Source organism: Microchirus variegatus (genome assembly GCF_963457635.1).
Source record: "Microchirus variegatus genome assembly, chromosome: 9".
Lineage (NCBI taxonomy): Eukaryota > Metazoa > Chordata > Actinopteri > Pleuronectiformes > Soleidae > Microchirus > Microchirus variegatus.
The window spans coordinates 21,563,256-21,577,253 of NC_139810.1; the positions used below are offsets into that span (position 1 = coordinate 21,563,256).

General features: G+C 39.5%; 2 protein-coding genes across 2 annotated transcripts; one reads left to right on the forward strand and one right to left on the reverse strand.

The window, feature by feature from the left end:
* Positions 1 to 2,671: 2,671 nt before the first annotated feature.
* Positions 2,672 to 8,176, forward strand: c1galt1la (core 1 synthase, glycoprotein-N-acetylgalactosamine 3-beta-galactosyltransferase 1, like a; the record flags this gene model as incomplete). Its single annotated transcript, XM_083895491.1, has 3 exons — positions 2,672 to 2,882; positions 4,634 to 5,298; positions 8,003 to 8,176. The coding sequence occupies 3 exons, from the start codon at positions 2,672 to 2,674 to the stop codon at positions 8,174 to 8,176; spliced, it is 1,050 nt and encodes a 349-aa protein (XP_083751617.1).
* A 1,013-nt stretch (positions 8,177 to 9,189) lies between these two features.
* tac3a (tachykinin precursor 3a) lies at positions 9,190 to 10,682 on the reverse strand. Its single transcript, XM_083895348.1, has 7 exons — positions 10,552 to 10,682; positions 10,211 to 10,326; positions 10,007 to 10,103; positions 9,787 to 9,816; positions 9,631 to 9,684; positions 9,432 to 9,498; positions 9,190 to 9,320 (listed from the first exon to the last, which is right to left on the reverse strand). Exons 2-7 carry the CDS (start codon positions 10,310 to 10,312, stop codon positions 9,302 to 9,304), a joined length of 369 nt encoding a protein of 122 aa, XP_083751474.1. The 5' UTR covers positions 10,313 to 10,326; positions 10,552 to 10,682; the 3' UTR covers positions 9,190 to 9,301.
* Positions 10,683 to 13,998: the final 3,316 nt, after the last annotated feature.

Consider the following 13,998-nt stretch of genomic DNA (forward strand, 5'->3'; position numbering starts at 1 on the left):
CACACATGTTTTGCATTCTTTGGACACATACACATAATGCATGACCCAACCAGGTCTTCATTCTTAAAGAAAAACTTTCAACTTGTGTGGACGCGTCAAAACATGTCCTCAAAAGGTCAACAGGTCATCACAAAGAAAGGTTGTGACACACACACACACACGCACGCACACACACACACACACACACACACATTTTGATGTCTCAATCAGTGCATGCTCATTCTCACATTGGGGAAGTCATGCTCAGGCTTGATTTGATGTGAGTAGTTTCAGTTCCATCAAGACAAAGGAAGAGACTAATGAAATGACCCAGTGGTTTCATGAGTGCTTTCGGTGCTTCACCACCTCTGTCTGCATACCACGTCTCTATTTATTCATTCATTTATTTATTTATTTTCTTATTGTCGATAAGATATGAAACATATTGAACCTAGTTGAACTGATCCTGTGTCTATTGTTGTCATATGAGCCTCTTTGTTTGTTTCTTTGTTTCACTTGTTGTTAGTGTGACACCTAGTGGTCAACGTTGATAGAGCGACCATTCATGCTTAAAAAAATACTTTGATACAAATACAATGTAATGTACAAACAGTATAGGAAATACAGGTTATCACATTTAAGAGCAAACACATGTAAACAAACCAAACAATAGAAAAAGAGGGTTATCAGTGGAATAGTATTAAACACAAGTGCGTAGGAAACTTGTATTCTGAAAAGATTTCAACGTAAATAAATAAAGGACCCTCCCTGTTGATCAACTGAATAATACATGCGCGGTTAACAGGGGGTCAAAGGTGACTTCCGCTCTACGTCACAAGCAGCCAGCCAATGAAAGGCTGCCTTTTCCTACCAGAGTGCAGTGTGTGTGTGTGTGTGTGATGCTGAAGAATGTGAACATGTATAGCAGCTTTATCTCTTCGATGTATCGTATTATCGTCACGCGCTCCACGCGCCTTCTTTCGCTGTGACGTCATGTCTGACTACAGCTTCAGAAACGGGTTATTTTATGTGCCGTTTTCAGCCGCTCTCGCGTCTTAAGCGGTTGCCAGAATACGGTGCTCACAAATGACTGGTCTCATCCCGGCGAAGGTAAATCACACACATTCACACACACACACACACACACAACATTGTCCGCTTATGTGTGTTCATATCTTCGGTCGTGTAATGCTTAAACAACACTGTGGTCGATGTGTAGGCGTTGATTTGGTTCCCACGTGGCCTCGATCGTGTGTCATCTGTGTTTGTTACTTATGAACGGATGCAAAGCCTCCATTAGGATGAACTGGTTTGTCTTCTAATTGCGTTAATGCTCGGATTATCGAAGGAGGGGCACTTCACAGTGCCAGGCTCGTCTGGGAGAGCAACAGAACGAGGGGAAGAAAAACACATATCTGCGAGTGACTCTGTCCTGTAAAAAGTCACTGTCCTCACATGACTTCGTCGTCGTCGCCAAAACAAATCCAGAGATTTTCGCATTTCTCAAATGCATTTATTGATAAACCAATTAATTTTTTTCTCCAATTTTGATGTCCGTCCTCTGTGAGACTTTTTCTTTTTCTTCCCAGTTGTTTGTTTGGATTTTCCAACCCAAATATGTGTGTCAGCAAACTTTGTTACCTGAAACACACACACACACAGGTTTCTATGACTTCAGGGGACATTGCATTGACTTACAATAATTTCCTGGAGACTTACTCTAAACTTAACCATAATTACTACTGGCCTAATCCTAACACTGACCCTAACCTTATCCTAACCTTAAACTTAAATAGTAGTCGTTTACATGATGGGGACTTGCTTTTTGTCCCCGTAATGTGACTGTGTAAACATTTTTAGGTCCCTTATTAGTAATGGATGGGCACACAAACACAACTCTTGCCATACAGATACCATTGGAGGTTATTGCCTTATTATTTTTCTTCCCCTCATTCGACTCTACCTCGACTAAGACAACGACGAACAACAACAAAAAATGCACTTGTACATTGCACTTATGACCAGCACCCTATAGTTTGGCATCTATGAAGCACTTACTTATTTCTAGCTCTTGTTTGTTCCCAAATGTTGAAATGCACTTATTGTAAGTCGCTGCTAAATGACATGTAATGTAATAATGTAATAATCTGGCACAGTGATTCACAAAATGACACGAGAGATTCTTTTAGAAAGTTTTTAAACCAATTAGTTTTCATTATTGCACGTTCAAATTCCCCCTGTGCAGCCATGTAAACACTACTGTGCCAAAAGCCTCAGGCCACCTTTAGAGCTGTGGTTTCAATGATGCTATAACCATACACTATAGCTGATCTCATCACACTATAGGAACACATGAAGAAATATGTATGCAGTTTAACTTTTTTATTTTTTTAAACAGCAGCCTCTATGGGTTCAAATGTTATGTCCTATTTCATGTCAAAACATTATCTGCTGTGAAACAGGTCTGTTATGCCAGGTTTATTCAAACATGCACACACGCATTGTACGAGTTCAACTCTAAAATATTTGTATCATCATTTTAATGCTAATAATTACAAATGCTTATGATCACAGAATATGTTGGCGGTGTCCTTCATAGACCTCATGGGTTAATAAAGTCGAGCCTCTTCTGTTGTTGGTCCATGTAGATCTGCTGTAAGTGGGACACTGCAGTGCCAGACGGTGTGTCAGTATGAAGGGCCTCGGCTGCAGATGGACCTTCTCCCTGGGATTCTTGGTGGGGGCCTGCAGCTGCTACTTCTTCCTGTACCACGTGTGGTTTGAGAGGAGCTACCCTATGCTGTCAGAGGCTCAAGAAAGAGCCCTAACAGAGAAGAAGAGACCGACCAACAGGAAGGAAGATGGCCCTGCTCTCTTGGACACACTCTACCATCAAAATGCAGGTGCAACTACAATTTTTGTGGCAGACGTTGAATGATTACTCAGTGAGAGTTTAAGTGTACGTTTTGAGCCTTGATACAAACCAATTTACAACCAATATAACCAGTCCTGGGTCCTAGTTGGGGAGGTATTATAGTCTACTAAAGGTAAGGATACACTGCTGGTTATATTTCTAATAAAGACTCAAATACAGAGGTGGCTGGTGAAATGTTTATTTTGGGAACATTATGTGAAAGTCAGTGTTCAGATGCGTTGTCAGTAGAATGCACCAACACAGCCTGTGGAGCTTCAGATGTCATTTCCTTTAGTTTGTTTACACCGGGATGTTGGTGCCAGTGCTGATTTCAAGCTGTCAGAATTCACTGTGCACTTTAGATGCGTGAAGATTTCGCAGCATATCACAGAGTTTAACAGACTGAATATATTTGACCCTGGAGAATGCTTACACATTGGAAAAAAAAGTGTATATATGAATTAAAAAAAACAACATCAATATGACAACAATACAAAGATATGAAATCACTACACTGTGTTCCAAATGATTATGCAAATGATATTTTTCTCTGATTTTCCTAGCATCATTTTCAAGTCATCAACCGTTAGAGTATAATTCAGATGTTATTGAACAAACCTCCCAATGATAACTGACTGTATTTCTTTCAAACAAAAAAAACATGAAATGCACTATTCCAAAGTATGAGGGTGGGAGGCAATTTGAATCCAAACAGCAGCAGCTCTGGGAGGCTATTCTGACATCCTGCAAAAACTCCAAAAATTCTTGGATTCAAGAATTGAGAAGCTGCTATCCAATAATCAGTCATATGTTAAAAAGTAACTTGACCTTTTGAGATGTTTTTGATTGAAATAGCTTTTGATTTCTGTAAATATGACTTCCTAACGCTGCAAATTCTCAGTTGCAGTTCTCTATAAAATATTTTGGAACAGTGCATTTCAAATTTTTTTTTTTGGGGGGGGGAATAAATACTGTTATCATTGGGAAACAATATCATGTAGCATGAAGCTGTGGGTCCCCATCGTTCTTGTTGTCGATGCTCATTTTGAGAGCGTTTTATTGCAGTGATCCAAGTCCAATCTCTCAGGATATTTGGTGACCCTGGTAAGCATTTTACCGGGCCCTGTTGGCTTGTCCGTGACTGTTTTGGTATGTTGTGACACATCGGCTACCTCCATCTTCCCTTTTTATGAAAGCAGCTGGCAAAAAGATGAACAACTCACATTGCCTGGATCTTGATATATACATGGCTTTGAAAATTGTGGCTTCCTGCCAAAATGGCGTTTATTTTGTTCAGAGTGTTGCACTATGGGATTGCCTACAGGTGCATCACACCTGTGTTTTAACTTAAAGTAAAATACTCGGCTTGGAACAATGTTTTTCTGAAACTCAAGAATCTGTTCGAGCCCAACTTGACAAACCATCAGTCCAAAACCCCCCAGATTCTTCAGTCACTGACGTATATGACTGTATTTCCCAAACTGCTGTATAAATGCAGGTTATACCACTTAAAAATATAAGCTGAAATCTCAGAAGACTCGAGGCATCTTCACACAAACACAGAGGGTAACCTACAGCTAAGCTCTTGGGCCACAGAGGACCAGTTATCACCTCCCTCGTGCAGGATCACCAACACTGTTGACCAGATTAGAAAGCTGGAAACGAAGGCCGTCATCCTTGAAGCATAAAAGAAAGCGTTGCATAACATTATGACCTGTACTGTTTACTGTGTCCTTCTAGATGAAGACACCAGGGTGGCGGATGACTTGTACAGGAAGGTACGTATTCTTTGTTGGGTGATGACGGGGCCATTTAACCTACAACGCAAGGCCCGCCATGTCAAGGCCACCTGGAGTCGCCACTGCAACATGGTGGTGTTCATGAGCTCTGTGAAGGATCCAGACTTCCCCACCGTGGGACTGGGCACTAAGGAAGGCCGTGACCAGCTCTACTGGAAGACTATCCGAGCCTTCCATTACCTATACGAGCGACATGCCGACGAAGCAGACTGGTTCTTGAAAGCGGACGATGACACCTACGTGGTGGTGGACAACCTGCGCTGGCTTCTGTCCAACTACACCCCTGAGCAGCCCGTCTATTTTGGCAAGCGCTTCAAGCCTTACGCCAAGCAAGGCTACATGAGCGGAGGGGCAGGCTATGTACTTAGTAAAGAGGCCCTGAAGAGGTTTGTGGAAGGTTTTCGGACCAAGGTTTGCACACATACCACCCCTGTAGAGGACCTTGCACTGGGCCAGTGTTTGGAAAAGATGGGCGTACTGGCTGGCGACTCCAGAGATACTTTACACCGGGAAACATTCCATCCATTTATTCCAGAGCACCATCTAACTGGAAAGTTCTCCAAGAACTTCTGGTACGGGAATTATTGTTACTACCCCATTGTTGAGGCAAGTCAAGTCTTTTATTTGGAAACTACTTCAAAATGCTATAAAAGAGCGTGTGCGAAAGATGGTGAACACGACTATGGTATCCATAGAAGTAGAGCTGTAAACTGACAATTATTTTCATAATCAATTAATCTGTCAATTATTTTCACGATTGATCGAGTAATCTTCATAAAATGTCAGAAAACATAAAAAAAATGTTGGTCAGTGTTTGTCAAACCTGGAAGTGATGACGTTCTCGATGTTATGTGGAGCAAAGAAACAAGAAAATACGATCAGAAATCTTGTTTTATTAATGAAAAAAGCTTCAAATCGATTATCAAAATAGTTGACGATTAATTTATTCATTTAGTTTCAGCTCTACGTAACATTTTAAGTTAAGGTCATAGATTGTGTATAAGAAATGTTTCATAGTTAGTTAAGTTAAATCAATGGCGTAGGGTCTAAAGCCAGTACTTTCATTTGAATAAATTCAAATGAATGTGACATGGACACTGTGATTAAACAATAACACCTTGTATAGGTGGAGGTGGACAGACCTGTAGTTTGCAAACCAAATCTGGCTATTTTCATATTCGCAAACAAATAAAGTGACGCTGGCAAAAATGCTAAACTCGAAGGTTCAAAACTGCAGTTGGGTGACGTCAGTCAGGGTCGCCACTTGGCTAATGTGTCCTCGACTGCAAGCACAAACCTTCATTAGATGTCGTACGACAGTCTGCTTAAAATTTCCATTTCTAGTCGAAGCGCAGGGGATGACTCCTCAATAAAAGACGGACTGTAGCAGAGGTCTCGTCTTATTAGAATGGTTCAAATGAGGGACAAGTGTCCCCGGGTCGGTGACCTGAAAATCCTTTAATATCATTACAGTTCACCAACAGATTAAGTGAGATTTATCCGTACGGTCAGGACCTACAGTATGTTCCAGCTTAACGTGACGCAGCACGCACTGTTTTAATTTTTGCTGAATTAAATAACATGTAGGTGTTGCTATAAAAACACTCATCAGAAGGATAATGGCTAAATAAATAAAATATTTGACCTCCGCATAGAGTGAGCGAATTAAGATAAAATGAGTTCATTTTAAAGTAGCTGAATTCGGCAGAGACGGTGTCCTGTCAACAAAAGGAAAATTGGTCAATTTGTGGCTGATAATGCAACTAATTTATTGTACTTTGCAATTATAATGAGACGGGTCCATTACAGATCTTGTCAGATGCTGCGTGTCCTCGTACGTGGTCGCACCAAGCTCCTTTGTCCTCGGTCTATCAAAGGGAAACGAGACGACTAATTTAATATTACAATAATATACACCATTTTTTTTTTTTTTTAATCACTAAACATAATTCTTCTTTCATGAACTGTCTGTATATAATGAAGGATAAAAAAAGGCAGTTATTTAGTGAATACAAGTACTTCTTTTACGAAGCCAAAGAAAATAGACAGGATTTATTGCTGTGAGACTGTGCACTGCAGGCTTTATCCACACATTGACCCTGTAGTTTATCATGAGTTAATCCTTCACATGTGCTGTTGTATTCTTTTTTTAACTTATTTTGAAATTACTAAGACATTTAAAAATCCACCCTTGAGGTCAACAAGAGAACGTATGTACAGGTTGGCTTTGGTCTTTTTGTAGAACGTGTCGCACAATGCCAGTCTATGATCCCTTAATCAAATAGAAATGATTGAGGCGCCTGACTCTTTGACAAATGAGTTTTTGTTTGTTTATCAATTACACAGCAAGTATTTGGACAGTGTCAGGCATCGTTCTCTTTATTTATTCATGTTGGGTCACATCATTACATGTTTATCCAGCCACATTGATATTGCCTTTTGATGCTCTTCACGTTAACATATTTATTATGGCTAATGTGTGAGTCTACCCGATGTATAGGCAGTAGATGCTAGTATCCGTCATGTTAAACCCATTAAATTAAAGCTACAATTAGACACGCATCACAAAAAACACTATCAGCATTAGTAATAAATCTAAAGCAACTGGCCATAAAATCCTCCTAATATGTCACAGAGACTCAGGAATAATGTTCATATAACAAACTGAACTCACCAACAACAACAGTACAGACAAAATATTTGCATAAAAAAAATATTTTGCAGACTGCAAATAATGTTTATGTTTTGAAACCATGTTTTGGCATGTGGCGCCACCTACCGCCGTCTACCAATCATTGCAGTCAGTAGAGTCTCAGCTGCCGAGCAACCACGGGTTGCCATACGTCAGAAAAAACGAAACCTAAAAGACCTCGGTGTTTTGAATGTAGTCACCGTTTTTGGCCACATTCTTACATATGGCACCTTAATAAATATTGAATTCATCAATTATAACGCATGAATACTCATTAGTATGTAGTTTATAAACACAGTTATAAATGTTTTACTCATCCCATCAGCTGAGGAACAGTGTCCAAATAGCTGCTGTACTCAAGCAGCCAATCAGCATCCACCTCCAACAAACGAGCTCAGTACATGCCAACACTTCAGTGCATGAGTAACACGTTATTCTATCTGATGAATTCAATATTTATTCATGCTTAACTAATGCTAACGGTGTGTACTTATTATAAAGTGTTACCCAAAACTGTTTAAAACCTAGTGTGTATATAATATTACTGTTACAAATGCATAATGACCTGACTGCTTATATCTAAAATGTGTGATCGGTGTACTGTTCTTCCCTGTGCAGGGTCCACAGTGCTGCTCTGACCTGGCAGTGTCGTTCCATCATGTGGACGCAGAGCTTATGTACGCACTGGAGTATTACACCTACCACCTGAGAGCGTACGGCTATAGGCCGCGGTACCGGCCTTCCCTACGCCAGGGTCTGGGCATCACTCTGCCGCCGTCTGCTGTGACTTAAAGGAGCTCATCTGGTGACGGATGAAAGAAGTCGCAGAGTCGGTGGAGGGGGAGGGGACAACCAACACTAGGACTAGGGTTAATGTGAGCACTGTGATTTGTCTGAATCTTCTTTCTACTCGCAGTGACCCTGGGGATAGACATAGGGAATGGTAATCACAACTGTGCCAGACGTGTTATTATTATTACCCTGTGATGGCTAACTGTTCTACTCTGACAGGTCCTATCACTGTATGACGCTGAGCAACTCGGCATGGGCACAGCTGCGAATAACTTAAAAGACAAAACGCTTCGTTTAAGCTTAATTAATCCTGACATATTTCGTGTTTTGAATTGGATGATGTTGACAGTCTTCAGATTGACACAGGAAGAGTATTACTTTGATGTCTTTGTTCATTTTAATTTCATAAATGACCTGTTTTCATTTCTTTCTTTCTTTTTTTTTGTTTGGCCAGTTTTAGATATTTTGACAAATTTGGCATTCTGCTCTTTCTATTCAGTTATTTATTTATTTATTTAATTAAGTAATTTATTTATTAACTTTATTTATATTATATTTATATGTGTTTTTGTTTGTATATTACCTTTTTTTAATTCCTCTGCAGCCAGCAGGGATGTTCCTTCCAGAACAGCTGTGCTGTGAAAAATGTTTTTTTTCTTTTTCACTCCCTGAAGCGTGCACTTGAAACACAATGTGCTTCTGTTGGCGAACACTGTAGCATCTGATAAACACAATATTGTACGGAACTCCTATACAACAGTTAACACTGTAACAGGTGGTATTGTACAGTTCATGGCCGTCTGCATTAGAGCCACACTTGAATAAATAACTCAAACAGTTGCTGGAACATTTGACCAATGTTTTTCAAAGAGTGGATTACGTATATTAAAAAAAAAAAGTGTTTATTTTGAAGAAACAGAGTCACATGAAAGACAACAAGGAACCAGTTGTCACATCTAGTTATGTTTTTGTCTTCAGGTCAAACAAATACGATCTGTGTAGTTTTACGGTCACGTTCGTAAGCCGTGGTTGCAGCTTCACAAGTGGAAATCATGTTGGTTTAGCTGTTTCCACAAACATTTCATTCTTTCTTTGAGTTCTCTTTCTCGATGACAGTCTGAATATCTACAGCCCCTGAAGAAACCTGCGACAAAACACAAACAGTAATCATCAGTGTCTGAAATGAATACTTGAGTTAGTACACCATTTTAAAGTTTAAATATCAATAGAAGTGGAGACTTGATGTAGACCTCACCTCAGCTTGCACTTGTTAAGAAAAATGCCTCTCCTCTCTGGATACTCTCTCCTCCAGCGACCGTTATCTGTGTGAGCACACAAAATATCATTCTCGATGAGCATCGGGTAAAACATTTAATAGAGTTTTACATTTAAAATATTAAAAGAGTCCATACAAGCTTAATCACTATTTGTCATATTTGACTTTTTGCACTCACCGGACTCTGAGTTTCTTCTTCCCATCAGACCAACAAAGATATCATGCATTTCTCCTAAAAAGAACATTGGGAACAATGTAATCACATCTTTTCCAACCAATTAAAAAAAAAAAGCAATCACCTCATCATTTCAGAAATAAATTCCAAACGGCTTACTTTTTTGTTGGGACTGTATAGTGTTTGCCTCTGATAAAATACAAAGAGAGAAGAAGAAAAAAAGCCGTCTCAGTTTTGCAACAGTGTTTGAAAAAAAAAAAAAAAAAAAAAATAGAACTCAGTCAGAATTTATCACACACAAAAACGTCCAGTTAACATAACATTTTTTTTTTTTTTACAGACACATCGCTTTATGTGATTAGATGAAAATGACACTCACCGGCGTTTCTTTTGCCCATCAGACCCACAAAGCTGTCATAATCCAAATCGCTATACCGTTTCAGAATGTTCCGCTTGATGTTTTCCAAGCCTGTGTTCTGCTGAAAGAAATGACAACGACAAAAATATTATTTTTCTTTTTTTTTTTTTTTTTTGTGTGAAAGCTGCTTATGAAAAAATAATCACTGTGCACCGGGAAACGTACATCTGAAGTTGATCTCGGCGATCCGGGCTCCTCGCATCTGGATTGGCTGCAGTCAAGTTTCATGACGAGGAACACGGATACCAGAAGCAAACCTCTCCTCATTTTCTCAGCAGCACCTACGCGAGGACATTTGTACATTTATATTAGTTTTATAAGTTTTAATGAGCAAATACGTCGCTAAATGCATCACGTCTAACCGCAACCTGCTGCGTAAATGATGCGTAAAAGCGCACGGGTTTTCCAATCGTTTCCTCAGTATATGAACAAAATCTCTCAAATAGTTGAAAATACAATAACAAACGTTTGATTTGAAGTATTCAGGCTCCAACTTTTATCCTTACCTGATTTCTGTCGCTCAGCTAATTTTGCGAAAGCGTCGGCTGTGCGCGCGCTCTGGTGCGGAGTGGAGTGGGAAATAGTTCCTGCAGTGAGATCTGGCGAGGATAAATGGGGTCCAGGCTTTGGGTGGTAATGGCTGGATACCTGCGTAACGCCAATCAGCAACTGGTGTGTAGGTGGCGTGTCAGCTCTTATATCATGTTGTGCTGAAGGCTACGTAGTCTAATTATTGATGGTCATGATGCTGCTGAGAGACCCTCGAATAAAACGCACGCACACCCATCATTTAACAAAAGAAAAAAAAAAAAAAAGGAAAAAGAAATCACGTCTTCGCAATGTCACGAGTACATAGGTTCGTGGATCTAAGCCCATCCCTCTGGGGAATTTCCCAGAGACCACCTGCAGCTTGGCTTTGGATATACTAATATATGTAATAGTATATTACACTAGTTTTATTGTAAAAACTGAAATAATGATGTCTTTCATCTCAATATCCACACAGCTCTCATGTTCCTTTTCTGTGCCTTTCCATTCCACTGTCCAGTGGACATGATCACTGACAAGATCCTAATCTTTTCAGGAGGTAATTACATAGATAGCAGCTGCTGCTTCTTCATATCAGTGTAAATGATGATGCCTTTGACTAGACTGACAACACAGCTGTTGATCAGTCATTATTCATTAATTATTTGTATGCATGTCCAAATCAATCCCAAAGTCAATTTTATTTTTCAAAATCCAAAGTCAAAAATCACAGTTTGAGGCTTTTCATTCTGTACATGTAGTGACAATGTCTGTCCTTGGACTCTTGGTTCATATAAGGAGCAACTCGCCAATATTTCTCCACACATTCTGACTTCATTGAAATAGGAAATCTAAAAACACCGTTGACAATATACAGTTTTGTGGTGTGTTTTATATACAAATTAATTTTTGCAGACACTGAGCATATTTATACCAGTATTGACACAATAAGAAAGACAAAGTTCTGAGATTGACTTGACTTGTTAAATTTCTCTGACAGGTGGGGAAATGATTATACATCACCTTTTCATACATTTACCTCCCTCTGGCACTGTTGTAAACGCATTTCCTAAAACATTATCATTCATAAATTGCGTTTAGTATTCATATAAAAGCATCTTATATAAAGGAATATTTTATTTTCTCCAGAACTACACAAGCAATTACACTTACAACATCGCTGTGGCCTCTGGAGACTGAGGCCTGACGTTCAACAAAGCAACAGGCAAAATTCCAAATAGTGCATTTCACTAAAGGTTAACGCCATGGTTTAGTAATGATTTCCCATTTCTATATCTGTGCCATTCCTGTATGAAGTTGTGTGGGTTGAGGTGAGGGGGGCTGTAGCAGTGCAGGGGTTCAGGATGGGAGATCTGACACAAGTAGGGAAGCCATTAATTACATTTTTACATTATTGATGAGTGTTTTTTTTAATCTCTCTTGGTAATCAAACGACCATGCTTCTGGACTAACATAGAGCACAAGGGAACAGTGCCAGGGGCTGTTTATTCACAACATGTCAGTGCAAGGGGACAGCTTCACTATCAACAGAAAGTTGAATGGATATTGGGTCGAATGTGCTGCGGGGGTTAGATGGGTTGTCCTGTAATACATCACAGGTAGTCACATACCCTGCAGACTGCTGAACACTGTGACGTGACGGCCTTAGCTGTGTTGCATTTAAATGCCATTCATTTCCAGCACTAGTGTGTTTACATGCATGTTAAAAAGTCAAATTTTAGTCAGACTAAGACAATAATTTGGTTTTCTTAATGTCATGTAAACACGTTTGTCCGACTGAAATCAAGGTAGTCTCAATCAGGCTAACATACCTTAATAATGCGCTTCATAGTCAGATTACTCCTGCAGTCGGACTTGGCGTTCCGTGCATGCACCAACATTTCCTCCCTGGTCTTTGACCTGGAAGTATAAGGAGACGATGTATAAACTTCTGCAATGTTGCCGTAAAATAACAAACGACACGATGGCATCGGTGAGAGCGAAAGCTATGGAGAAGACCTTCTTTTGGCCTTATGTACATCAGGTACAAAACATAAAGAACCACAGCACCGTCCATCTTACAGTTTGTTTTTCTGTGACATAAAGTTCAACAGGAAACTGATTCAATATGCACTAGCTTATATACAGCGCATGTATACTCGGACTCGCCAAGTTGTCCAGTTGCCCCTCCTCTTACTCGGACTACAGCCTTAGCTCGATTAAACTGTGTAATCTGTTCGTTTGGTCCATAAAATGTCAAAAACGTTGATCAGTGTTTGTCAAACCTGGAAATTACGATGTTCTCGAATGACTTGTTTTGTCCACAAACCAAAATGGTTCAGTTTTCATGATTTTTTTTGTTATGTGGAGCAAAGAAACAAAGAAAATGCTCACATTTAAGAAGCTGAAAAAATCAAGAATCTTGTTTCAATAATGAAAAAAGCTTTAAACCGATTAATCGATGATCAAAATAGTCGACAATTCATTTAGTTATCGATTAATAATAAATTAAAGGTGCATTATGTAATAAATCTAAAGCAACTGGCCATAAAATCCTCCTAATATGTCACAGAGACTCAGGAATAATGTTCATATAACAAACTGAACTCACCAACAACAACAGTACAGACAAAATATTTGCATTACAAAAAAATATGATGCAAAATAATTTTTATGTTTTGAAATCATGTTTTGGCATGTGGCGCCACCTACCAATCATTGCAGTCAGTAGAGTCTCAGCTGCCGAGCAACCACGGGTTGCCAGTTACGTCAGAAAACGAAACCTAATAGACCTCGGTATTTTAAAATTTGAACGTAGTAACGGTTTTTGGCCACATTCTTACATATGGCACCTTTAATTGTTTCAGGACTAGTAAACTACGGCTCTTACGTTCAAAATCTTTGTCAAATTAGGAGAGAAGACGTGTGTTCCTCACATCAGCATCTCCGTTACTCGGTGCAGAAGCTCAATTCATGTATGTTTTTAATTCCAGACGCTTGTTCGTAGATTGTAACCAATGAAACACCTGTGCATTCAGGTTTATGTCATGGTTTTTAGTACTTATAGTTTATGTAATGAGTATGAATACTTAATGTTCTATTGTACACAATTTAAACGTGAATAAATGGCTTCACCATTCTTCCAGTTACACGTCTCAGCACTAACCTGCTGGATTAACCGGCTGAATAGAGTTAAATGGCCTTGCTGTGGAATTAGAGAAGGAAAACAAGAAAAGCCCATGAACCTTGCAGACCTGAAAACACAATTTCATAGTTAACTTTGGTGTGAGGGACACGTGAGGAAATGAGAATGTATTTTTGTGCGTCTGCATGGTGGAAGGGAGCAGCAGATTGAGCCTGAAGTACAGTCACTCTGTTATTATTCCCCTGTCTCTCTAATGGAGCTGTCAGTCATCCATTTGTGC

Excerpts from the sequence above, each read along its gene's own strand:
- tac3a (XM_083895348.1), bottom strand. The coding sequence starts at position 10,312 with ATGAGGAGAGGTTTGCTTCTGGTATCCGTGTTCCTCGTCATGAAACTT. Across the intron at positions 9,817-10,006 it reads GATGGGCAAAAGAAACGCCG|AGGCAAACACTATACAGTCC; the intron begins GTGAGTGTCATT and ends GTATTTTATCAG. Across the intron at positions 9,685-9,786 it reads TATACAGTCCCAACAAAAAA|GAGAAATGCATGATATCTTT; the intron begins GTAAGCCGTTTG and ends TGTTCTTTTTAG.